Raw genomic sequence first — 27,887 nt, 5'->3', positions numbered from 1 at the left:
AACAAAATAGTAGGGAATATTGGGTCGGCAATGGAAGAGGGGAGGGGATGCAACAAACACTTCTGACGATGCATCAACTAGCTATTTCGGTAACTAATGTAGGATACTCAGCTTACATATTCGGTATTAATTCAGTGAACAAGTGGCTGCCGACACGAACAAGTTTGTATCGCAATAGCTTCGGAGCAATGCATTAAACTGTTATAGCGTTACCGGAAAGCTTTTTCACTGTGGTTGTTAGGAAACGGAAGTTAGTTATGGTTCCCGACTTTCCGTCCAGGTACAGTTACGAAGCATGAACATCAAGACACCATTATTTTTTTACCTAACCATCGTTGCGTTCAGATCATTCGTTCCTTCGGTTGCTACAACGTCTGAATTTACTTGGCTGAGTGCTTGCATTAATTGCAATCTAATGTATACATAACAGACATATCAAATGGTTACCATAAACACTTAATGAGTTGTATAGTACCGTTGATAATATATTAGTTGCAATACAATAATCATAAAGCAAACACGGAAGTTGGATAAATTAAGGTGAAGCATACCTTAAATCTAAAGAAACCCGACCCTACTCGAAGCAGTAACGAACCACACAGGGAGAACCATAAAAAAAAGGAGTGACGGCGAATCATGCAGGGAAAAATATTGACCACTGCTTTCATGTTTATAAACTTAATTTATCGACGCTTTTTATTCACAGAAAGACATTCATCAAGACGATGTTCAGCAGATAAGTCACAAAACAGTAACCTTAAGACGCCTGCGAGGTCGTACATACAAGGCGCCGTTAGGTGTCACTGGGGTCTACCTCTTTTGGCGTGGCTGAATCAGTAGCGTTGTATCGGCCGAGGGAGGCGGGTGTTCGCTGGGCAGGAAACCACTGGAAGCGGCGTACAGTTGTCGTATGTGGCATTCCTATTGGATTAAGGTAAGGGAAATTTTCACGAGTTATATGCATTTCAGCTGCTGTTACCTCGATTTTCTGGATTTTCTCGGTAACGAAGTGTTGGATCACTATTATACTTTGCCACAGTTTATTTCACACAGAGAGGCAGGTTGAGGGAGGGAGGGGGTAAAGAGTGATAGAGGGAAGGAGGGATCATACAGGTAGGGGGAGAGGTGGGTTGGATCTAGGGAGTGACGTAGTGATGACTGTGTCCGAATACTGTCTCTGGATATCGGGAATTTCTTTCAACTGTCAAGAGTATGTAGCTTACTCATACACTTATGGTAAATGCACTATGCAATCAGAAATTAGCGCAAGGTGTGAAATAAACTGTGGCAAAGTATAGTAGAGATCCAACACTTCGTTACCGAGAAAATCCAGAAAATCGAGGTAACACAGCAACTGAAATGCGTAGAAATGTGGTGAAAGAAAGCAGGGAGTGTAGTGGAGGAAGGAAAAGAATGTGTGGTCACCCACTTCTTACCATAACCTTGACAAGACTGCTGGGTTGAAAGTGTGTAAACAGTATGGAAAATTAAAGAGGATGATAAATATTCACTTGATGCGGGCTTAAATCCTGAAACTTTATGATGTGGCCGACCAGATAAATGCTTACCACGCATTATATGAGAGGACAATGCGGAAGGCTAAAATTTGCATGAACTTTGTTTTACCCTTTGTACATGTACATACGTTTGATTATGAAAATTCTTGCATAATACTTATGCTCATAGGGGTTTCCAAGACAAATTTTTCGTATTAAGATTATGTATTTAATTCACGTACAGTGATGGACGTGGGAAACAAACTCCTCAGCCTCCCGCGAGGTGGTGAAATGCGCTCTAGACATGGTAACACTGATGAGTATGGAGCTTCACAAAGTTTCGTTCGTCACTTGGACAAACCGAACTCGGTTATTATTGGCGCTGCTGTGTAGGTTCGTTGGTGGTATGTAAGCCATGTCACGCCTAACAATATAAGAATGTTTCTTGAAAATATGAACGATTTTTTTCTAACTACATAATCATATCTTATACACATGAAACGTGTTTCGGAATCGTGGCTCTCGGCACTTGAATTCGATTGTTGTACTGTCAAGTTGTTTCTAGCTCACGGCAGTGAACGGAAGGCTGTAACACAAAGACCCCGCAACTAAGTGTGATGAACCTAACTACAGAAACTATGCACCGCCAAACCGATGTAACATCAAACTGTGGTGACCAGTTTTATTGTGTAAGGGCCGAAGCACCGTCTCCACCACCGCCCGTCAAAGGTTCGGCCAGCGCCACCGAGCTCCGACATCACTCGGCTTCGAAGCGCCAACCATCTTCGTTGGGAAGCCGTATTGAAGCCTGCAGGAGGTGATGAGTGGCTTCCCTGCACACAGTCATCAGAGAATTCCTGGGCACCCCACGCTAAGGACCACACTCTCCTTTCTGCTGGCGGTGCTTCTCTGGGTACGCAAGGATACAGTGCCGTTGTGGTGTCCCGAGTGTTAAAACTTAATATTTTATCCTTTGTAATTCCTTGACGCTGAATCATAGTGCAAATGCATGCATGACCCCATAGCTGACTGACTGACAGACTTTGACTGACAAAAACTAATGATTAAGTGGAAGAAAGGCAGAAAGTATGAATAAGCTAATAAGTATAGAGCTGGGGAAGGGAATATGTTGGTACATGTTCAGTTAAAAAGTGACATACTACTCTGGAAAGAGCGATTATAATTTGTGTTTTAGCTGAGGTGCCTAGCATAAACAAAATGCTAAATATATATAGAAAAAATGACTTTTGGTAACTATATTATTCTTGCTCATAATCTCTGATTTTGGTGGTAACATATAAATTCATGATTAAAACTGAATTATTTTGTCAGTTATGTGGGTCGAAATGGTTTACCATATGTAGTATATATGGCAATAAACCTGTCTAGGCCCTGGGTGACGATGCAATAAAACGATCTGAGTCTTGCAGCACGGCAAAGTAACTACTGCAAGGCAGTGTAACACAATGAAAACATTCGATGAAAAAGGTAGAAAAAGTAAATAACCACTTAGTGTAACAAATCATTGCTTGAAGTTTGAATGTTTACCTAACTTGTTACCTTATCATATGAGCCCCGCAGAGGTAATTTGACCAATATGTGGTTAGCATCTGTCTATACAGCCGTTGTTAAAAGCGGCGTCACAAAACCTTTTCAGTCATGAAGCTTTGTCATTCACAGTTGAACAGAAGCATCAAATACCCTGTTTTTTTTTTTTTTATCAAATAGTGCCAGGTAATCGGGTAAGAGTAAAGTGTGTGTAATCGTCGGCTTGGAGCGGTGGTGTTACCTGGGCCTGGGATCCACTCCCAGGGCCAGCCTCAGACGCACACTCTAGTCAATGGCTTGACTTCTATGGAAAGTACCGCCTTGAGAGTTCACCGATTGGCCACCTGTGGCGCTGTCTGAATAGCTAATACGGTCTATTGTCTAAATTTATTATTCTGTTCATTCATAACACCGTGTATAACAATGTATATGAGTCTCATAAGCTTCATTGTATGTGTAGCAGCTTAGAATTATTTGTATATGTCCAATCAAATCTAATTTCGTTTGTGAACTTTTATTTTCACTTCTTATAATAAAGTAGGCAGTTCAAGGACACGACACTAGTAGTTCCTCCCAAAGGAAGGTCAGTTTAGGTTGGTAAGGTGACTAGACACTTCTCTCTTCACAGCGAAGTAAAATGTTCTTTGTGTATTAAGACACGTTCAAATAATCCTTGTATATTGTTATTCAGCACCGGGGAAAAAAAAATGGAAAATTTAGCACCAGTCAGCGCCCGCCGTGAGGGTGGGGGTGGGGGTCAAGTCAGTTGTCACTGGTCAGACCAGGAAAGAAAACCATATTCACGTGTAACTTGCTTCTCCCCTATTTGTTTTAGGACAGCGCCGGTAGGCTTTCTTGAGGGGCCTTTTGGACGACCTCAGCCCATTATTGGCTCAGGCGAATTGTATTTATAGTGACTACCGTGATGTATGACTCTTGCTTGGCCCATGCTGCCCCCTGTCCTCCACTTAATCGAGGTAGTTGAAGTTTGGGTTGATTGAAGATCTGGGCAGATCGTGGGTAATCTTCCACCTCTGGGTGATGGTTGAAAAACTTCACCGTGCTTCGGTGGGATTCGAACCCAAGTCCTCAGGCTCACCACGCTCCCACTCTAACCACTCGACCATCCCCTCCCCTATTGGATATTATAAGATTTATATGCTGATCCCTTTTTGATTGGCAGTGGTATGATTTTAACATTTTTCTTATGTAGAGTACATGACAACAGGCAGAGGAAATAGGAAGAGGAGGTAAAAGTACCAGGAGACAAAAAGAAGAAAAGTAAGCTGAATTGGAGATGGAGAGAGGGAAGTGGAAAAAGACGGATAGAAGAGGAAGGCGGTGACAAGAACGTGACTTGTCATGGAACATGATTATAATTTATTATATTATTTTTACATAATAATTATCAGGAGGTATATAAGAAGGGAAACATTTATCTTACCATTCATTTATTATGAAAAACAACACAAAACATTAGATAAACATAAGGAAAGATAAGAATATGAATAATGGAGTCAGTGAGGCACTCACTATTTCCCTGTCTGTAAGTGGCTGTTTATTTGAATATATCTGTCTGTCTCTATCTGTATATGTCTATATAAGATTGTTTTCTGTACATTTCGCATTATTTTTCTATTGTGCTTCCTATAGCGTCGGCAGGCTCTCTTGAGGGGCCAGGTGGAAGGCCCATGCCCGTTAGTGGCGCAGGCGAATTATATTTTGAGTGGTTGCAATGATATATGACTTGCTTGGCCCATGCTGCCCATGCTCTTGGCCGAAGTCGCTTGAGTTTTGGTTGATAGATCTGGACAGCATGTGGGTAATCTTCCGCCACTTGGCGATGGTTGAAAATTATAATCTTGTTGTGGTAGGACTTGAACCCTTGGAATCACCACGTTCAGGCGCTGACCGCTTGGCCACCATCTCCCCCTGTCTGTGTGTCTGTCTGTTGGTATCTGTCTTTCTGTGTGCCGGTCTGTATCGGTCTGTGTGTATCTGTCCATTTTGCCTGTGTATGTGTGTATCTCTGTTGGTGCATAATTTTGAGTGACGTGTTTGTGTGCCAGTCTATGTGTGTATCTGTGTCTGTGTACCTTTGGTCTCTGCCTTGGTCTCTGCCTTTCTGTCTGTCTCTGCCTGTGTCTTGTGTCTGTCTTTTTCCGCCTTCCTCTCCATTTTTTTTTTATTCTGCCTATCTTCCCTTTTTTTCCACATTCATCTCCTGGCAATTTCTCCTTTTCTACATCTCACTACTACATCTTATTGACTCGCTCTGCTCCTGGCCATATATTCTACATCTAAGAATTAAATGCTAATCCAAAAATTCGCCAGCATATGATTATAATAATAAGTCGCGTACTATATCATAAAAGGAGAGAGTTACCCGTGAATATAGTTTCCTTTCCTTGCATGTTGACAAGATAAGATCCCCAACCCAACTCCCGTCCTCACAGCGAACGCTGATTGGTAATAAATTTTCGTGGTACTGGATAACAATTTACACAGGGAATATGATCCCGAGACAGATGCCAGTCACAGCTACAACACACAGAGACAAGGTTGGCTTAAGCTACGGTTACACTAGTCAACGAAACGCTTGGAGTCCAACCTTAAACAGCTGTCCATCCAATTATATATTTGGACGAGTGGTTAGACGAGTCCAACCTTGCCGTAAGGGTGGCGGAGAGAGAGAGAGAGAGAGAGAGAGAGAGAGGGGGGGGGGGGGGAGGAAGGGGAAGGGAAGGAGAGGAGAGATGGAGGGAAGGGAGAGGGTGGTAAGCCTAATAACATTCCAAAGCACCTCTTGGGGTCGAATCTTCTCCAGGAGATCGTGAATAACTTTAGTTTTCCACTCCATCACGGCGAGAACAGTTGAAGTTATGGCGCGTAGGGAGAGGAAATGTTTACACCGCAACGGTAGTCAAACGAATGTCTGCTTATTTCCACTATATACATTCTATAAATTTTTATTCCTATTTCAAGATATTTTTATACTAATAAATACTTCATCTCTTATGACTGAATAAGCTGTATACTTTCTTTTCAAATATGTCATAAAAATGAATACTGTATAACATAGATCTTCAGTTTTCTTCCCTTGGATGTGATTCAAGGGAAGGAGTACAACGCTACTTGGCGAGGTATCTTTCCTCTAACCCTACGCTAAGATTCCAAACGAAATCCTCCAACCTTGGACGAAATTCAAGCGAATCGTTGGAATCCAAACATTTCGTTGACTAGTGTAACCGTTGACTAGTGTAACCGTAGCTTTAGAGGCAGGGCGAGTCTCTCACTGTTAACCTCCGTGACGGCGAGGTAGCGAAGAATACGCGTAAGCGGTTCGAATACCGGCTGGGTTATTTCAAATGGTGTAAATGTACACACCAGTATGCATCTTATGAACATTTTTTTGACTTAACATCAATGTTTCCCACTGTCATTTGTCATTTACTAAATAGTGTTTGTCAGGTCTCGTGGAAGTGGACTAATGTTGTTGGTGCCTTGATTGACGCTTCCTTTGCATGTATTCTTCGAAGGATTTATATATATCGTACGAGTCCAAGAGCTTCATCTCCTTTACATCATCACTGAACTGCTGCTCCTGCTCCACCCTTCCCTCTGGTCCCAGTCTCTCTCCATATATATTTCATGTGTTTGTTCTCCAAATATTTAACATCTGAGTGAAGGAGGTCGGGACGCTGGCCTCCACCCGTTTCCAGGTCTGCCGGGGGGACCGTGAATAGAACTTTTTTTCTCTCATACTTTACACTTTCTACCAACCGTATTCTGGCAGAAATTCGTCACGCTAAAACCTCCAACGTCCTTTCACAGAAGAAGCAAAAGAACAGAAGAAAGTTTTTGACTTCCTTTTTTTCCGGCGGTTACAGTTTTTCTTTGCCCTAATTAATTATTCATCCTCTCACACCTCTTTTTTTTGTGGAAGTCTTATCTATTTCATTCTCGTTTTCCTTATTCGTTATTAGATTTAAACATCATACATTTCCTAAAAGTAATCATGAATACAAGTAAAAGCCTTAATCTTGTATTGTTTATCTTAAGACTTTAACTAGTGTGTGACGTAAAGGGCAAACGCATCAAAGGTCGAGGACAGTAAGAGATGCCCGAGAAATTCGGTACACGCGAATCACCCAAGGGAAGAAATCACGTCAGGGGGTAACCCACACTCGTGACTACAATTGCTTAGATGCCATTACGTCGTGATGCACCACACATCGAACATCTAGTATCAGTTATTGGAAAGCATGGTAGAATGGATAAAGGTAGATTACTTTCAGGTAGTAGACAAAATGATCGGTAATTCACATGAGCCAGACTGACTTTGTATTGCAAGGTACACCTGTGGCGAAAGCATTGATCGGTGTTGGTGTGGAAACAGCAATTAAGTTAGGAAAAAAATACTCCATGACGCAATCACTTTAATATTTTAAGAATTTCCCACCGTTTTATTAAAATATTTTCACAATTTCTTAGTGCTATAACCAATACACATAATTAGTGCATTGTTTTGGCATATTGCACAGTTATCGGTACCAAATAAGGCAATAAATATTAACAGTGGAAATTTGCAGAAAAACATGTACGTAGCTCAAACAGTGTTTTTGCCTTATGTTTACGCTCTGCGCGTCAGTTCCTTGCCTCGAGTCGAGAATTTTATTCCAGTTTGCCTAAGTAATCGCTAGTTTTTATATTCCAGCGCCAAAAGTGCATACATAAAACTATTGCATAATGCAACCCGACGGCTAGAAACCTAACCGCTTCCAAAAACTTGACATTGCTAAAACAGTTACACACACAACCATTAAGATACGTAGTAGGGATCTTTCAGTTTGTTGGGAGAAGTGATAAAAATCTAGAGTCGCATAACTAATGAAAACTAATTTTGAACCATGAGGAAGTTATCTAGAATTACCGCGAGGCTTCCTGTGCTGATAAAATCCCAGATTTCCCTTAAGAATACGGATACACGAACACGAAATTCAATCAAATGTCAGGCTTGTCTTTTTATGTATTTTGTTTTAGTGATATCTCATGGGTCTGTGTCTAGGTTTATTTTATCAACTAATTTAGCTAATTATTCATAAAGGACGGTAGGGAAACGGAAGGTAAGGGCAGTGTAGGCAAGTTGTTGATGAGGTAAATTTCTAGAAGAGAAAATAGTAATTCAAATATATCCTGTATGCGATACAATATGCTTGACATACAGTAAGAGTTTTAGGTTTAGAATAAATCCTTAAACTTATTCTAATAGAATCTGCATTGATCTGTAGTAGGCATATTTTAAAATTTCCTGTAAGGAGGACATTATAAAATCAGGGTTAAGCGACGAAATACAAGAATAGAGTGTCACTGAGTCATCTGCTAGCAATCTGCTTAAGACACTTACCGGGCACGCGTGATGCTTGTGAGCAGCTCTAGGGCTGCCTGTGTGCTGGTGAGCAGCGCTAGAGCTGCATGTGTGATTGTGAAGGCCGCGGCACTTTGTCACCTGCTTCATAAGGTACAGTCGACGATAGAGAGTAGTGTCACGTTTTTAGTGTCACGTTTTCAGAATGTTTAGCCTGGTGGCGGTATATGGCAACTATACCACGGTGGCGCATTCACTGGCGATGTTAGTGACGCGTATCAGCGTGTACAGTGTGTGTGTGACCGTAAAATTATAATGTTGTATAATATTATATTATATTATAATATAATGTGGTTAGAAATATACCAGATTACATGAATTCAATTTAGAAATGCGATAACGAATGTCTTCTACATGATGATGATGACGAGGTAAAACATCACGAACTGTCTGAAACACTTTTTCTTATTAAACTTTGAAAATACCGTGTGCAATGCTGTCCTTCACAGAGGCAGGCAGTGACTAAAGCTCCTTACCATCAAATAGCAAATAGGCTTGAGGGTCTGTTTAACTCGCAGCCTTAATCCCGGTCACTATAAAGCCTCAAAGACAATTCAGATCATCAAAAATCTAAAATCATTTCTCCGTGAAGATTACGTAATATCTAAGTATAAATACGTGTGTGTGTGTGTGTGTGTGTGTGTGTGTTGAGTGCGAGGGTAGAAAAGCCCGCGGTCGACGACGCCATCATGTGAACGTTTATAGCCTATTATTACGTATATATTTTTTTTTAATAAAGAACAAGATCTTGGCTGTCAGGGATTTATTTTTTAAGTCAAAAGGCATAACAATCTCCCTTAATAAGTGCAGTATATTTTTAAATGTATCATAGTTTGATAAACAACTTAGAATTGCTCTTGACTAAATTTGAACGAAACTAAAAGCTCGTGTCAAAATGTAACGACAGAGCCTAAAGAAAAAAATATTTATTAAGCGTTAGCGACGGCCACTTTTGATAAATATCTATCTTAAAATTATGGAGAGTGCACCTGTGACCACCGATCACCACAACAGTACGATTTCGATAGGATATAATAATTTTCATGTCGCGTGGAGGGGTTGACAGATGTCGCTTTCTGAACGAAACTTACTGGACAGTGTGTCACTACTCTCTATAGCTGACTGTACCCTTGCGAATTCCAGGTCCTTTTTTGTTGCATCTCAAGAGGAAGCATGGCGCATTTTGCCTCAGCACGGCAAAATATTTTTAAAGATGAAAGTGCGCTTTGTACATGAGGCATAACGTTACAGAAAATCGATGTGGCTGATGGTAAACTATTGCTGCTACTGAACCACCAGCAGTAATAATAATAATAGTGAATAATAATAATAATAATAATAATAATAATAATAATAATAATAACAGTAGTGGATTATTACTTTTACAAACCTTTCCTCCGTTTGGTGATAAACGTTGACTTCAATGCTGCGGCAGTTGACGTGTGAAAACATGAGATATCAACAGTGTAAGACACTCCTGCTCATGAGGTTATTTTATATATATATATATATATATATATATATATATATATATATATATATATAGATATATATATATATATATATATATATATATATTTTTTATTTTTTTTTACGTTGATTGCCTATTGCGCCGGTAGGCATCTTCACGGTGGGGCCTGATGGTCGGCCCAAGGCTTCTTCCAGGTGGGGCCTGATGGTCGGCCCAGCCCGTTCTGGCGCAGGCGAGTGTTTATAGTGGCGCCATCTTGCATTGGCTCATGCTGCCCCCGGAACTTGTTCTTGATTCGCTTGGACGGCTTCCTCTAGAGTCCGGGTTGAGGCTGGTCTTCAGAACAGCATATGGATAGTTTTAAGCCACTCGGCGGTGACTGAAAAATCCGAGTGGTTGCGTGGGGATTCGAACCCGCGTCGTCCATCACGTGGTGAATGTGGGCCCAGTACGCTACCACCTACGCCACCGCGTATATATATATATATATATATATATATATATATATATATATATATATATATATATATATATATATATATATATATATATATATATATATATATATATATATATAATCAATTTTTCTTTGCGCTGCATGTGGATATAACTAGTTTGATATTCCTGATGATATGGAAAAGTTGGGTATAAGTAGCATGCATTAAGAAAAAAAAAGTAATCTTTTTACAAACTTTATTTTCACAGTTTAAAATCTACAATTTTTTTTTTTTTATCTAAAATGACTATACAGTAGACAAAGAAAAAAAATGTGCAAATGAATATGGAATTAACTAAACACATTGTGAACACTACGAGAACACGCCGATGAAGTGAACAGAGGACCCACCTTCAGATACCTGTGTTGGAAGGTGGTGGTGAACACCAAACACCTGAGCACAACTTGTTTCACATCGTGTTAGAAAAAGGTTCATGAAAGGCTCACTCATATAATACCTTTGTAACGCCAGTCCTTCCCGCCCTTGTTTTCACTATTTTCTCTTACTAATATTAAAGAAAAGTTTAGTTCAGGAAAGCCTCTATCGTTCTATATACTTAATAACTGCAGCCTTACATTCACTGTTCCTCGCACATATTTTCCGATGCATTAAATTTCTTTGTAACGGCACTCACTTTCATGTTTTTTTTTTCTTTTTCCTATTCAAACATACTCTCGCAGAGTTAAAATCACAACATCGGGCATACTTATGACACTGTTTTCCATACATTTTTCTTTCTTTATTGGATGGTGATGAACTCCGTCACAACAGTGTAATTACTCGACTATTGCTGAAAGTTTTCTGCCACCACATATGATTTTAGACAGGTATTGCACAAATGTTTCGTCACCTATTGGTCACTATTATAACATTCCACTCAATGACTTCACTCGTAAAGGGTTTGTCCGATCCTCGCTGTATCTGGGGTAACGATAAGTTAGGGACTCACTCCAACATCAAGGACTATAAAGTAACTACGAATGTCTTCCCTTATTCCCCACAGCGAAGCAGTCGGCCGCCTATCCCGTGGTGGTGTTAGTGCACGCGGGGTCGGCTAGACTGTACGACGGCTCCATGCTGGCGGTGCTCGGCAGTCATCGTCGTCACCATCAACTACCGCCTCGGCATCCTAGGTGAGTGGCCTGCCTAGTGACCCTAAGCAGGAGTTTGTTGCTGCTTGTCCTCTTATTCTTTTTATCCCATTCCTACTGTTGTTTCTCCACTATCCTTGCTTATACTTTACCTATCCTCCGTGCTCATTATCTTCCACCTTTTCTTCATTACCTTTTCTTATTTTCTTTACTCTTCCTCGTCATTTTTCTCCGTCGCTTTCTCTCACTCTTTGTCCTTGTTCTTCCGTTTTCTTTCGCATTTCGTTCCTTATTATTTTCGTAAAACAGCATGCGCGCGGACGGACACACACACACACACACACACACACACACACACACACACACACACACACACACAGTGGCGCGCGCGCACACACACACACACACACACACACACACACACACACACACACACACACACACACACGAGCGTTAGTTTCGAACACCTGTGAACACTATTAAGTTCGTGATTCCGTTTCTTATATTCCTTTGTCACCTCCTCGTATGAAAAGACTGGTGTTGTTCCTTTAGCGCAAAATCATATCAGTAAGACAGATAGCTCCCTCAAAAATATAGATATCTGAATTAACTAGTAGTTGGCATACGCCAGGGGGTTCGTCGCTTCACTCACCCGCCTACACCTCCGAGGGCCAACCCGGGCAAGACTCCACGCAGCTGCCATTCCCATTCCAAACCCCTCCACACTTGGCTTGCCCCATCCATGAGTTACGTGGGCGTCCCCTTGGTCTCCTCCACTCACAGTTGTCTCGTACAGAAAAAAAAAGCAGGATCGCCGTCCGGGAAGCGTGCTACTAGCCCATAAACCGGAGTTGGCATTCGCTGACTAAGCTGGTAACAGCCCTCGATTCAGTTTCACGAAATAATTGCTGGTTCGACACGGTCTTTTCAGCGATGCCCCATGACCCTGCAAAGGCATTTGGTACCGAAGGCATCGACACGTCTCTCCAAATCACTTTTGTGTCCGTGTCTCACAGTAATACAGGGAGCGCAAGTGACTCGATTGAATTCTTTGTCCGCCTGCACAGATATCGACAATGCCATATACTCGTGCTGAGCGAGCCCATAACACAGTGGACAAGGCCAGTCCGTCAGGTGACTTCATGGTAAGCCCCACCGTTGTTAAACATTACGCTACCAAGGTATGTGAAACAATGATGACCTCAATGCCCTCATCATATCTATGAACAGACTGAACTGAGTCATCCAGGAAGCCTCCAAACGACTGGTCTTTGGATTTGGCCCAAAAGACCTACAGTCCCAGTTTCTCGCCTCCTCACGCAGCATTTCGAAAGCCATCACCCGAACCTCCAACGATTCGGCGAGAAGTACGGCACCATCAGCAAAAATCAGATCAGTCACCTTGATGTAGCCGACAGATGCTCCGCAACGGCTCTGATCAGCATTTTTTTACAGTAAAGAAAGCAGCTTTAGGGCAAAAATAAATAAGTAAAAAAAAGTCCGCTCATCACTGTTTTTATAAATAAAGTAGAGAAGTGGCCAATAGAGAAGTGTGTTTCAGATGCAGAGGTGTTTTGATACACCCCTCTAGAAAGAGGTCATAAGTAGAAAGATATACAGACGAAGGAAGGCTGTTCCAGAGTTTACCAGTGAAAGGGATGAACTAATGAAGATGCTGGTTAACTCTTGTATAAGGGATTTGGACATTATAGGGATGAGCAAGAATAGAAAGTCGTGTGCAGCGGGGCCGCAGAAGGAGTGAAGGCGTAATATCCAGTCAGCTCAGATTACTCAGGTCTCTGAAACTCTTAGCAGATGAGATCGAATTCACATCAGCAACAGATGAGCGGGCACTTTGTCTGGCACAACAAGCAGTGTAATACCCGGTAATTATGCCAGTCCTGTTGGTCCCCTTTCCCTTTCCAAATAAGAACAAGCAGCCCACTTTTCCAGTCAGGACAAATGGCACCGGACTGGCACACCGCAATCAACACTGCTTGGAACCCATAGATCATGGCTTCACCCCGGCTTTTAGCATCCCTGTGCTGATATTACAGCTCCTAGCTACCTTTCTACGCTTAAACTTCTTTACATCCTCTCTCACCTTCACAAGAGGGATGGTGATTCGTTTAGTAGTACATCAGCAGCCGCCCGGTACAGCTGCCCAAAGTACTCGGCTTAATGAGCCCGGTACTCATCCGCATCTGATAATTTCTAACCATATGCCGTTCGCATAGTACTCGTCTGAGATGTGGATTTGGACCAGAGCTTTTTCAGAGCTCGAAAGGCATGTCTATGGTCGTTTGAATTAAAACAACCCTCGACATCCTCAGGGAGACCTCTGGCATACTTCTCCTTATCTCTCTTCAGAAGGTATATAGTCCTTCGTTATAGAGTCTTGTGAAGCGCAGAGTCCCCAGCTTGCCTGGCAACGCGACTCTCGTCTGTATTCTCCAGCGTCTCCTTCGAGGGAACTTCACTCTTATATTTTGGACGCTCTCCAATTAATTCCTCGGCATCTTTGAGAGACTCGCGTTTAAACGCATCTCACAGCTCCCAAATCCTCCAGAGTACCATGCACCTCAAACCGATTTGAGACTGCCACTGCATACTCCTGAGCACACGCCTCGTCCCTCATCTTTTTAATATATGATGGAGGATATTTAAAAGGGTACAAAAAAGTCCGCACAATGGCACAGCTCCTGCAAATAGTGTTTAGTAGAAGAGTTCAGAACAAAGAAACTAGTCATTTGAAGAAGTGTTTTGATATTCCCCTCTGAATTTTTTTTCAAAAGGGGATTATCAAGACACTTCCTCAAATGACTTTGGCAACTCTGTTAAGTCGTTACCAGGAGGAAATGCAGATACAGGAAGGTTGTTCCAGTGTTTACCAGCGAAAAGTATTATAGAATGTAGATGATGGTCAACTCAAGCATGCGTGATTTCAATAGTATAGAGATGCGCAAGAATAGAAAGTGTGCAGCGGGGCGGAGGGAGGGGTGGAGGCATGCAGTTTACAAGTTCAGAAGAGCAGCCAGTATGAAAATATTGATAGATGATAGAGATACATCAGTGCAGGGGATCTGAGGTAGAAAACTCAGTAAGAGGAGGGAATAGACCGGGAGCCAGGGGGGGTCAGCCTAGCTGGAAAAGTAACAAATTCAAACCCACATAGCAATGGTCCTTGTGTCTGCCCATGCATGAAAGCTGAAGTCTGCCGGGCCTGCAGTGGTGGACAAGGTCATGAGGTCATGTCAAAGTTGTAGCCCCATAACATTTATTTAAGACCCTGACTTTGGTCCTGATCTGAACATCACGGTAGAGATGGCAGGATGGTCGCAAATGACTCCAATGGACAAAACAAACAACGTATATTCTGACAAGAGTTGGTTAATGTTAACCATTTGGTCTGTACGAACGGTCATAGTTCAGAAAAATGGTGCAAATGGCATCTCTTTATGGCAATTAGAAACTATGCTCATTTTTACAGACCAAACAGTTAACATTAGCCAAATGTTGTCGGAATATAAGTTGTTTGTTTTGTCCATTGGAGTCATTTGCGACCATCCTGCCATCTCTACCGTGATGTTCAGATCAGGACCAAAGTCAGGGTCTTAATAAATGCTATGGGGCTACAACTTTGACATGACCTCATGACCTTGTCCAACACTGCAGGCCCGGCAGACTTCAGTTTTCATGCATGGGCAGACACAAGGACCATTGCTATGTGGGTTTGTATTTCTTACCTTTCCAGCTAGGCTCCCGCTCTAGAAGTTGTTTTAGCCTTTGACTGTCATTTCCAAAAGCGCTGTGCGCCAACCCCCCAACCCCCCACCCCCACTACACACACACACACACACACACACACACACACACACACACACACACACACACACACACCTCTCCGTAGCTCAATCGGTTAGAGCGCTCGCTGCTAGGCTTCACGGCCTGACAGGCGGCGGTTCGAGCCCCGCTCAGGCCGGAATCTTTCCGCTGACAAGGAGTGGTTGCTATCCCCACCTTGAGCAAGGGGTATGGGGTGTGTAGTGTGTGAGGTCCTGGTAGTTCCCAGAGATCGACTATAATGAGCATGAACTTGCTCTTGTATGGAGGGTACTTGGTGGCGATTGCGAGTCCAACTCGTGATCAGACCGTGGTGAATTACACAGACGCGCACACTCAGACGCGCACGCACGCACGCACGCACACACACACACACACACACACACACACACACACACACACACACACACGATGCATACCCATACGAGGGTGGACAGCGCCTCTGTTTATTGATATAATCTGTGAGGGGAAAAAATCAGGTGGAGACGATATAGAACGTCAAACGCCGAGGAAGCTGACTTACTATGAAATAACAAAAAATTATGAAGTATCTAGTTGAGATTTTGAGTTAGGGGCAGCCAAGTATGTTTACCAAAGAAGAATGGGGCAGCTGAGTTTTATCGAAGAATAAAGGATAGATGTTCGGAAGATTGTGTCGAGTGGTCAGGTGGAAAAAAATGGAGTGGTGTGGTGTGCCCGAGTTTAATGTGTGGTGTGTGATGTGTTGTGGCTGGCGGTTATGTAGCTACCACTGTACTGCAGAAGAGGGGGAAGGGATGGGGTTGAATCGGAGTCGAGGTTGGAGTAGGGTTTTTTAAATCTGACTCCACACCCCTGTTTCAAAAGCTTTAGAAAGACGAGAAGTAAAGCTATAGGGCGGTAGTTTGAAGGATTGGAGTGGTCACCCTTCTTAGGCACAAGTTGAATGTAGGCGTACTTCCAGCAAGAAGGATAGTTCAGGTTGAAAGGCAGAAACGAAAAAGTTTCATAGCGGAAGCACAGTTATTAGGACAGTAAGAGGCACTTCATGCGGGTCCATAAGCCTTCCGAGGATGCAGACCAGAGAGGTCGTAGAAAACATCTATCTTAAGAATTCGAATAACAGGTGTAGGAGGATGAGTAGGTGGAATATGTCCCGAGTCGTCCAGAATGAAATAATCAGAGAAAGTTAAAGCAATGAGCTCAGCTTCAGAGACATATGTGACAGGGCTAAAAGGAGGTGAGGAAGATAAAGTAGTAAAATTATTTAATGTTCTTCTTAAATGCCAGATGTCTCGGAAATAAATAGAATAAGCAATCGAAGGCTCGGGAACCTTTTGTGAGCTGCCTCTCTATTTTTTATAAGAGGATAAGTGTTCATGAACCAGGGCTTTTTAGGATGAGTAGAGAAAATGGGTGGAATGTTTGCTTCCATCCCAGACATTAACCTTCGTAACGAGCAGTAATTATACCATGGAAAATCGGTAATGTACACACTTGGGTCATCTCACCGAGCTGAAGCATAATGTCAGAAGCACCTCCACTTCAGTGGGCTCAGAGGTTGTACTGGAGCGATATGACAGCATGCGGACAAAAGTTTGTGATAGGCGGAGCTCAATTGTGAGAAACTATTAATGGAATGAGAAAAAATAGATGTTTGTGTTAGGCGTGTCTCCAAGGTGATCAGGGATACGTGTAGGGTTGTGAACCAACTGCCCTAGACCATTCAGGAGAGCTAAGTTGTAGGCTTGTTCACCAGACTGGTCAGTATCAAAGGATGAAAACCAAACCTGGTGGAGAACGTCTGCGAAAGAGGAGTGAACTAAGATGTGCTCCATTTTTTAAATTCAAATATTCAAAGAATTTTGTATTGTTGGCGCAGGTGAGCAACACAGACGTGTCTATATTAATAGAATGACAATTATGGCTTAGCCAGATGGAAAATCAAGAATAAAAATTCTGGGCATGAGCAAGCAATTACATATACACCTAGCATTAACATAGACGTCGTACCAAGCATGGGGATAGTAGGAGGGATTAGAGTAGATATAGAGATATACTAAAGTACTCTTTGGTGTTAATAAGACTACGGAAACGAAAAGTGAGGACGGGAGAGTCTATGATAGGCTTGCAGCACGTCCTTGCCTCCGGTATACATCCTGCCCGTATAAACCTCACCGGGAGTATACATCCGTTTTGGCCGGTGTCTAGCTGCGTGCTTAAATCGTGATCACCAGCCAGTACCCTCCCCGAGAGAGCTTTGAGCTGCATAGTGCATGTTGGGACCTTCACCTCATTCATACAAACCCGGGAAACGGGACATTTACGCAGGGTGGTCAGATTACGGGGGCGGTGTCCTGGAGGACCCGGGTTCAAGTCCCGACCCCTGGTACATATAAACAATTTTTAGTTATTGCCGGGTGGCCTTAGATTACCCACATGCTGTCCTGATGACCACTTATGAACCCGAACTCTAGCGAAACTCTCTAAACTTTTAGAGGATCAACTGGAGATCCAGGGGGTAGCAGGAGCTAAGTAAGCTGGTGCCACTTTAAAACACTTCCCTGCGCTCCTAACGGGCTGGGGCCGATCAGCAGGCTCCATCAGAAACCCTTCCGGCTCTATGACCCATCCATCTCAACTCTCCCGGCAATCGAACAAGCAACCTCTCAGTTGCGAGTCGAGCGCGCTACCCACTGAACTACGGAGCTGAAGGTGTGTACGTCATCAATGTCTGATCACGCACTAGACTCGCCACATCAGCCAGTACCCTCTCCGAATCAGCTCGGAGCTCACAAATGACGGATCTCTCTCTCTCTCTCTCTCTCTCTCTCTCTCTCTCTCTCTCTCTCTCTCTCTCTCTCTCTCTCTCTCTCTCTCTCTCTCTCTCTCTCTCTCTCTCACACACACACACACACACACACACACACACGAAGGGTAGCACAGGGACAGGACGCACACACACAAAGGGCAGGACAGGACAGGGGGCACGGATTAAAGGAGATTGTCCATCCGTCTCCATTCCGCTCGGGAATCGAACCCGGGGCCTCTTGGTTGTAAGGCGAATGTGTGTGTGTGTGTGTGTGTGTGTGTGTGTGTGTGTGTGTGTGTGTGTACCAAATAGTGTCAGTCACTTAATTGGTTAAGATTTTGAAAACATGTAAACTATGTGATTGACTCTTGTACCTAATGCAGTAGTAAAAGCTAGAATATATAAATGCATGATAAAAAAAATCTTTATTTATATAGTACACACACACACACACACCAGAAAGTCACGAGAAAAACCTCCATCCTCCCGTCCCTGGCGCCCAGCATACACGACACACGGCGACGCCCATGAAACATTCACACTCTAAAGCAGCGGCCACGTTACAGTCTCCATGGTAATTATTTTCAGCTGTGCTTTTGCAACACTTTCAATTTGAAGCAAAATTGTAAAATCCAGAAAAAAATAGTAGTTTCCATACACCCAAATTGCCTCAATAAATAAACAATCACTGCAGTATAGATGCAAACCTAATAATTTACTGAACCTGTCCCATCGTCTGCACCGGGGAGACTGAGCATCTCAGCGATAGACATGTTGGCCGAGGCAGACATTTTGTACCGTGATTCTCTAAGGAAAATGTAATGTGGATAAGACGTGAAGATGTGATTGAAGAAGAATGACTATATATGAGTGTTTTTCTTTTCAAGAAGCACCCTATAAAAAACCCTTGTATTAATTATTAATTATCCAAAACAGCGGCGAAATAATTATTTTCAATGTACAGCTTTGAATTCAAACATTCATTAATTATATATTATTAGTTTATTGTTTCTGCCCTTGCACGCCCGCACACACACACACACACACACACACACACACACACACTTCCTGATCTGTCATGTCACTGCTTATATACAAAGTAGCTGCACTCACCCCAGCCGCCCAGTGGGTGTGTCTGTTCGTCCAAAAATCCCTGTTGTTCAGTCGACCGCTTGCAGCCTTCACCTGCGTGTAACACTGAAGTATATAATTATGAAATCCACATTCTTTAAAGGAAGAGGTTAAAGCAACCGATTAGTACAAATATATTTTCTACTTAAATGTTATAAGCATTGACGCAGTCTTATAATTTTAATGCTAGTGACGATTTGTGTGACGAAATGGGTGAGACGACAGTCGAAACCACTAACACCTACTTCTCCTGAATGGCTTCCTAGACCCTCATCTCTGAGCACACGGCACTATTAGAGTGGAGGAGGGCCGTTGGGGAGAGAAGCGGCTGCGGCTCCACGTGGGACGGGTACGAAGAAGACCTTGGGGGAGGCGGAGGCCGGGCCACTCCACGCGCCGTACCATTGTGAGGTGGCCGACTCCCTGTTCTTGAAATTGTTGAACCGTCGCTTCCCTTGGTGGTCTGACAACAGGTGCTGTAGTCTGGCGGCCACTCCTGCTGCGCCTCACTGTCACAAGAGGTGGCTAAGCTGCTGCGCATCGTGGCAGACGAGCGTAGTGTTCCACACTGAGACGGCGACGAAGGCTTGGCAGCTACAGCATCCCCTGAGGCGCGGAGCTGAATGTCAGTGCTGGTGTCTGTGCTGTTACCGTCATGGGTACCCGTCCCTCCACCCTTATTGTTCCCCTGCTGTGAAGAATCGCGTCTGTAGTACACTGCGGCAAACACCAAGAGGTTCAGAATGAGAAGCGAACAGCCAATGGCGACAGTAAGACTCAGGGCGGTGGTATATGGAAATTGACTGAGGTGCTGCTGGTTGTGCGGGAACACCTGGCCCCGCGACACGTCCTCCAGCAGGCCGGCGACGTGACTGGTGTTGGGGTACACGAGCAAGGTGGGTGCCTGCGCCTCGTGGGCCTGGGCAGGCGTGATGAGTCGGGTGGGCGCCGGTGTGGTTGGCGGGGGCAGGAAGTTGCTGGACAGATTACTGGGACGCGTTGGGCCGGAGTATGTGTCGGCCTCATCATGGTCAGGAAGCTGATGGAATGCAGAGTCCGGGCCGTAGCGTGACCCAACCTTCTCTAGACCTGGCACCAGCCACGACCACAAGGCCACGCGCCCCGCCCTGTAGTGATCCCGCGCACGCCCGCGACCACCTGGCGGGGGAAGATTAGAGTCTGTCAGCAATTTACTATGAGATTATTACCTAAAGCCTTTGTCTCTACAATATTTTGTCCAACAGGAAAAAAAAAAAAAACTACAAATTAGGAATAAATGTTATTTTGGTTCTACAGATAAACCTCACTACCCAAGAATCGCCATCTGTTATTATCCGCTATAATGCTTTACAGCAATGCAAAGTCGGCACAAAACTTCTTATGGCTGCCTTTTCATTCAACCCTCGTTGACTTTTCTTGGTCTGATAATTTCAATTAATCAGTCAAAGTGAGCATACACAGAGGTACACGTTGTCTCGCCCAACTTACCATTATCGAGGTTCCCCTCCAGCAAGTTTTAATGCAGACCCCTTTCCCGTCCCAAGTGAATAAATATCACGGCAAGATTCTTCAGCTTGCTTAAGAGACAAGTTTTTTGGGCCCTCTCTTGGCTTTCTCTCACAGATACAACCCGGCGGACAGGGTTGACTTAGGTGTAGCATCCGACATGTCCCTAGTCGGAGCTAGGGTTCACAGACAGCTTGTGTAATAGGGTTCGATTCAGTAACAGTAATTTCCGATTTGACAGTTATCCCAGTGGAACCCCCACGATTCTACCAAAGGCGTCTATTTCCCTCCTTAAATAATTTATTTAGTATTTCATAACTATTGAGCACAAGCGACTTTTAAGATCCAAATCATTGTCCTGCACGAGTATCGGTATCGCAAAATACTAAAGTTCAAGTCCATAACATCAAGGACCATGGAAGTCTACCGTAAAACGTCTTGACGTAACCGGCAGTTGTTCTGTACTACGCTATCAAGATATCTGAAACTTTCCAGGACCTCTACAGGTCCTCATTACATATAAAAAGACTGCATTGTTCTATCTAGCAAGCCTACAAACCCTTGTACCTGGTTATAGCCAAGAAGACCCTAGTTTCAATGGCTTTGCCTCCTCGTGCCTGCTCTAGAGCCATCAACGGAACCAGGATTACTGCATCATGGTCCTTGCCATTCTCCTGTGTTCACAGGAAAGAAGTTGGACCACACATAAACACACACGTCAAAACGCTTTCCGTCCGAGAGTACAGTTCAGTCAATAGACCAACCTTTCAGACAGAATCCCACTGAGATGCAGGAGAACCCAGGTTGTCTCACGATGCACTGAATCAAATGCCTTCTAATGATCGGCGTAAGTTGCAACGGTCCAAACTCGTATCGACGCCCCAACAGTAGATGAAGCGTTAGTACACGATCAGTTGTCAACTAATAGGTGTGAGCACAGACTGGGTTAGTCTCTGCGCAGCAGTTGCTAACGAATCTGCTTGAGCAATAGATGGGTGACCACATTGCTTGGGCTACTGATGAGGATAATATTGCCGTAGCTATGCCAGTCCTTACAGCCTCCTTTTCCAGTCAGAAGGAATGGTACCAGGTTGCCATACGGCAGTCAAGACTGAATGCATCTCACGGATCATGGCCGCACCTTCGCACTGATAACACCCGTCATCCGTGCCACATTCTCTTTAACCTAATCAAAAGAGGGTGATGTTTTATCAATCGGTGCATCGGCATCCACTGGAAATTTCTCGAATATAGATTGGTAATATGGTGTATATATTTATGTAGATTTCCTACGGGCACGAACTGTAGTCCCCGTACCCTCCCGGGCTTCTCGCTTTCCCGGGCATTCCCGCCTTGCCTTAAACCCTATTCACATATACGGGATCTTGGGACGAAAGCGCCACGATCCTGGTTCGTTCTGGTATCGTTGGAAACTAGTGCACTTTAACCCATCCGACTCTTGAACAAGTATTGCCCGAATGCTGGACGGAAACTGCACAACCATAACGATGCCTGCCCGACAGCTTCCCGGTATCCGAACGATCGGCGACGATCAATCTTGAGATTTGAATTTAACGTTTTTATTTTCGGAAGACGATTTCTGCCCGACTGGTGCCCGGCAACAATGCTGCTCAATTGCTGGACGAATGGAGAACGACTCCTGACAGGGTATGTGCCGCGCCCTTTCCCGCACTCGTTAATCCCTAGATCCGGGACAGGGCCTGCTGAAGGTACCGGCAACTCGGGCAGTCGCCCGGGGCGCCATGTGTTAGGGAGCGCCATCAAGGAGGGCGCCATGTCACGTGTTTGGGATCTTACAAATAGAGGAAAAATGTGAAAATAATAAATAAAATGAAATAAATAAATATTCTTGATTGCAGTAAAATTTTCGAGAATCTGATTATTAATTCTTTGTTGAGGTGATCGAACACAGGCTGTGAAAAACAGCTGACAAAGACAAGGAAATTTCCTCGACCGTCAGCTTGTACACGTCACTTAAGGTGGGCCTCAGGCGGCTTTGAACGCGGGCATAGTGATCGTCTTCGACTATAAGACTTTGCATTTCTGTAAGTATATTTGCAACGATTAATGATGTCTTAGTGATATTTGAATTATATTCAGTACTTAATAGTGCAATCTAATTTTATTAATTTGTATTTTGCATATTAACCAGTGTTTAAGTATAATAATCCCATTTGAAACTGGCCGGTGGGGTGTCGGCCGGTGCGGGTCAGCCTCGCAGCTCTGCCACACATCCTCAACACCTCTCGCTTGCTTACCTTAATGACCTTCTCATCGTCTCTAAAGACATTGCCACTTATCTGCAGAAATTTTGTTTTCAATAGAGTTTCTGAAGCTGGGCACGACAAGCCGTTTTTTTTTTTTTTTAAGTGGAACTTTCTTAGGTCTCGTATTAAATTTTTTGGTCACTATGTCGATAAAGACGGTATTCACAATCTTAATTCTAAGATCACTGCCCCACCAACACCCAAATTTACTGACCATGTTTGCTCTTTGGTGGTTATTACAGAGCCTTTGTCAAAATCTTTGAATCTATCACATCGCCTCTAACGCGTCTTTTAAAGAAGAATATTCCCTTCACGTGGAAAGACGCTCATCAACAGAGCTTTGATACTCTCAAGCATGCTCTGACACATGCCGCGATCCTAGCGTTTCCTGACTACAGCTTGCCTTTTACTGTGTGTATAGACGCTTCTTCTTTTGGTACTGGTGCTGTTCTTTTGCAGACTATAGATGGACAACGTCCACATGTCATTAATTACGCTAGTCGCGTTCTTACTGATCCTGACTCGAGATACTAAGTGACTCATCTTGAAGCCCTAGCCGGGGCCGTATGCTGGAAAGCCAAAAGTTTCCTCACAATTTTTGACCCGATTGACCCAACTCTTCCCTTAACGGCCCTCAGACCGCTGAGGAGCGGTGTTCAAACGAGAACGATTCCCTCCAATCGCTTTGGAAGGCTTCAAATTTAATGGGTGGTCGGCTCCAGCCTTTATCTATTTTATCTAACAAAAGGGAGACATAATATATATTAAGCATTCTTTCTTTTGCTAACCACTTTCCAAAATAATTTTAAGGTGGCATAAAAAATCTCCGATATATTAAGCTTCTGAGGCGAGGGAGGGCAGCAACCAGTGGCCTTGAAGATGCCAGATGTTGCCAGTGAAACGCTATTGAGCAAGGGAGGTGATGGGAGGAAGGAATGATGAAAGCAAGGGAGGAAGAGGGAGGGGTTAAAGTGTGAGGGAAGGATTCAAGGGAGTTGAAGATGGGAAGCAGGAAAGAAAGAAGGGAAAGAAGGAATAAATGATGAATGAAGGAACCATCTGCTTTGGAAGGAAGGAGAGAAGAAAAGAGGTAAGGAAGGGAAAGAGGGAGGGAGGGAGGAAATGGAAGGAGGGAAGGAATAAATGGTGAATGAATGAAGGGATGAACCATCTGCTTTGGCGACATGTGGTAACTGGTGAAGCAAGTTATGAGATGCCGCCAAAAACAATACCGTCAACTGGTTTTCATTTCCAGTTTCAACCAAGAATGTTTTGTCCTGTTTAGATGCATCAGCTTATCCATTACTTGCATGTGATGGGTTGTCTAACCCATCACATGCAAGTAATGGATAAGCTGAATCCTTGCCTGGAGCGTCTGCGGCTGGCATGACTATTTTGTCTCCCAGACACTTGGCCAACAATAGGCCAAAGGAGGAAGACGACTCTTCGTGCGTTGGCCTCACGGAACTCACTTGAGCTGACCGTTGCAGTAAAACCCTTTACTAAATTATAAGGGAGAGTTTTGAGCATACGGCCCTTGTCTGGGCTCTCAAACATTTCAAGGGTATTATTTTCAATTATTCAGGAACAGTTTACACTGATCACACATCAGTTACGACTTTTTTTTTATGGCAAAAACCTCACCATCCAACAGTTCAACCCAGTGATAAAGTTCTCTCGATTAAAGCCAACACAGTCGCTGACGCTTTGTTTCGACATATTCCTGTCGCTTCAGTTTCTCAGATTCAGAACTTCTCGCTTGATGAACTTCAAACGGTCCAACGCCATGACGCGTTGTGGTCTAAAGTCGTCTACGCCCTTGAGTCAGGCGACGACTATACATTGCCTAATATACTTCTGCCCTTTTCCCTACAGGATGGCATTCTTTGTCGTACAGTGGTCATTAATGGGAGAGAGGTTATTCAGGTCGTCATTCCTAGTGTTCTGGTTTAGACTGTCCTGCAGCTTTTGCAGGACACTCCGCATGCTGGTCATCCACGATAAGACTTGACGCTGAACATGTTGCACAGCGCCTGTCCTATACGCAAACCAAGGATCCTACAAAGACTGCTTCAATTTTGGTATATCCGCTACCAAATGGACCTCTTGATGTTGTTGGCACTGATCTCCCTTGCAGTATTCAAGGTTTTCATGTGTCCTTGTCTGCGTTATCATTTTAGTCATTTTGGGGTCTTAGCGCCATTGCGTAGCAAGTCTGCAACAGTCGCTCATGCGCTTGCCTCAAACCTCCACACGACTCCTCGTGTATTTCTCAGTGATAATGGAACAGAACTTATGAGATTCCATGATGAAGCGTGTACCTGACCGCTAATGCAAATTGTTTCCTAAGTTTATAGGTACTTAATAAGTTACATCAAAGATGCCTTATTCTTGACCCGGTCAGCCTTTTACTTTTACCTCTGGATCCACTACTCCTCCACATGACACTACGGCCTCTTCCTACCGGCAGAAGTTGGTGTGCTATTCTCATTGCTATTATCCTTCTTTTGTGTGCAGCTACCACAGTCGGCAATTATTGTATTTTGTACGTTTTGTCTCGAGTGTTCCTCATTGAATTTTATATAACTGGATATGAGGACACATGCCGATGGTGGCCGAGCTATATTCTGGTGTGTGTGTGTGTGTGTGTGTGTGTGTGTGTGTGTGTGTGTGTGTGTGTGTGTGTGTGTGTGTTCTCTCTATGGGCGATGTGTGTAGCCCCCGTGCCTTCCTGAGTATTCCGCCTTGATTTAGTGGGAGCCACGCACTCACCCTGAGCATTCCCGCCTTGCTTTAGTGGGAGCCAGGCACTCACCATAAACTCACATGCTGACCTCCGCTCCCAGACACTACTTTGTACTACAATACATGTTGCAAGGAGAGCGGATGTACTACAATACATGTTGCAAGGAGAACCGACATCCTTGATTAACCACCATGACATTGCTCTCTCTCTCTCTCTCTCTCTCTCTCTCTCTCTCTCTCTCTCTCTCTCTCTCTCTCTCTCTCTCTCTCTCTCTCTCTCTCTCTCTCTCTCTCGTAATCAATATTATTCACAAAGCTTAGTTATCATTATTATTCAGTTTATTATCATTATTATTCAGTTTATTATTATTATTATTATTATTATTATTATTATTATTATTATTATTATTATTATTATTATTATTATTATTATTATTACTATTACTATTACTATTACTATTACTACTACTACTACTACTACTATTATTATTATTAATGAGTATACCCATCCATGACTCGAATTACAGGCGTGGCGCTCTCCGCCACCCGGCATCTCACCCAGCCTCAACCCTGTCGAGGTGAGGTTGGGTGAGATGCAGGGTGAGTATCTCACTTTCATATCTCCGTACAGCGGGGTGGCGGCGAGTGCAACGGCTGTGGTTCGAGTCCTGGCTGGGTGTACTCAACCCGATTTTCGATAGTATTATTTATAGGCCTATATATTATTATAGGCCTATATTATTATTCTTGTTTATAATTATTGGGATTCTTTATATTATCATTCCTAAGATTTTTTAAGTCACTCCCACTGTCCTACATTTAGTAAGTTGTTAAATACAATGTTAAATACAAACTTTCCATAAGTTCCACTGAACCAAGGGAATCCGTCACATTGCTGTCAGACTTCATTATGAAGCGATCATTGAGGTAGTAATTTCGGGGTCGTATGCTAAGCAGCGCGTGGCCTCGGAGCCAGAGAAGATAATGCCTTATGAAGATTTGAATCTAATACTTTTTGAGATCGATATAGACCACAGAAACACGGAAGAATTAATGAGGCCCATGATTTACGGTTCTCTACCTTGAGATTTTCATACTATTTACAATTGACCCGACTAGGCTGCTTATTATCTACCTATATACAACATATATACTCTTTATACAACAAACAAGCAATTCTGTATAGTTTCCTTTATCGTGAAAAGTTTGGGCAGGTGATCTCTCTGAGGTATTCCTCCCATAGGCCGTGCAACACTCACCAAGGTCGAGGTACCTCTTGTAGACGGCATCATACAGCGGCCATTCAGGACTCCTGTAGCGATGGGTCTCCCGGCTGGCCGCTGGTCCTGCCCAGCCCACACCACTCTCGTTCGGATTTCTAGGCATGTTAAAAGGGGGAAAACTGATGAGAAAATAATATTGCAATAGTGGTGGTAGTAGAAGTAATAGTGGTGGTGGTGGTGGTGGTAGTAGTAGTAGTAGTAGTAGTAGTAGTAATACCCAAAATATGGCTGATGCGCTCGTTGATCTATAATCTCTTATTCCAGTCAGTAGTCCGTTTGTATCGGGAAAGTTATCTTTGTGGATGCTGAATCGTTTTGTAGATCAAGGAAGTCCTCGTCACTAAAAATCACATAAAATATCATTGCAAACCCCAAATTACGAGAGATTAAGTATCGCGAGCCTTAAGAAGAGGGAGAGAGAGAGAATTTAATGTAAATATAATAAACTAAATAACATCTAAAATTGTAGTCCTGCACCATTGATTATAGAAATTAAAAGTATCGGTGCTATCTACCATCAACTGTATCACAAGTGAGAGAGAGAGAGAGAGAGAGAGAAGCGAGGGGGACACACACACACACACTTGAGGGGGGGTAACTTTATAAAAAATCTATTTACATTACAATATTTGTTGAGTACCTGTTCTGAGTGTATCAGTCTTGCATTCGAGGAAAGATATCAAAACCATTAGAGCGTCAAGTAATCCCCCCCCCCCCCCACACACACACACACACACACACACACACACATTGCTGTCAGACTTCATTA

The 27,887-nt window shown here is 43.4% G+C and overlaps 1 protein-coding gene and 1 long non-coding RNA gene across 2 annotated transcripts in view; one reads left to right on the top strand and one right to left on the bottom strand.

The window, feature by feature from the left end:
* The first annotated feature begins 799 nt into the window (after positions 1–799).
* LOC127006118 (uncharacterized) lies at positions 800–19,710 on the top strand. The gene is made up of 3 exons (XR_007759083.1): positions 800–934; positions 11,444–11,573; positions 19,563–19,710. It is a non-coding gene; the product is annotated as an uncharacterized LOC127006118 (long non-coding RNA).
* Positions 18,272–27,887, bottom strand: part of LOC127006117 (neuroligin-2-like) — a 53,696-nt gene continuing 44,080 nt past the window's right edge. Inside the window, exons 8-9 of the mRNA XM_050875629.1 lie at positions 27,095–27,213; positions 18,272–20,454 (exon numbers count right to left, since the gene is read on the bottom strand). Coding sequence (XP_050731586.1) covers positions 19,559–20,454; positions 27,095–27,213 — 1,015 coding nt within the window. The 3' untranslated portion in view covers positions 18,272–19,558. The remainder of the gene's footprint in view (positions 20,455–27,094; positions 27,214–27,887) is intronic.

This window comes from Eriocheir sinensis, chromosome 32 (genome assembly GCF_024679095.1).
Source record: "Eriocheir sinensis breed Jianghai 21 chromosome 32, ASM2467909v1, whole genome shotgun sequence".
NCBI classification, from domain to species: domain Eukaryota; kingdom Metazoa; phylum Arthropoda; class Malacostraca; order Decapoda; family Varunidae; genus Eriocheir; species Eriocheir sinensis.
This window is presented reverse-complemented; position numbering and strand designations above follow the sequence as displayed.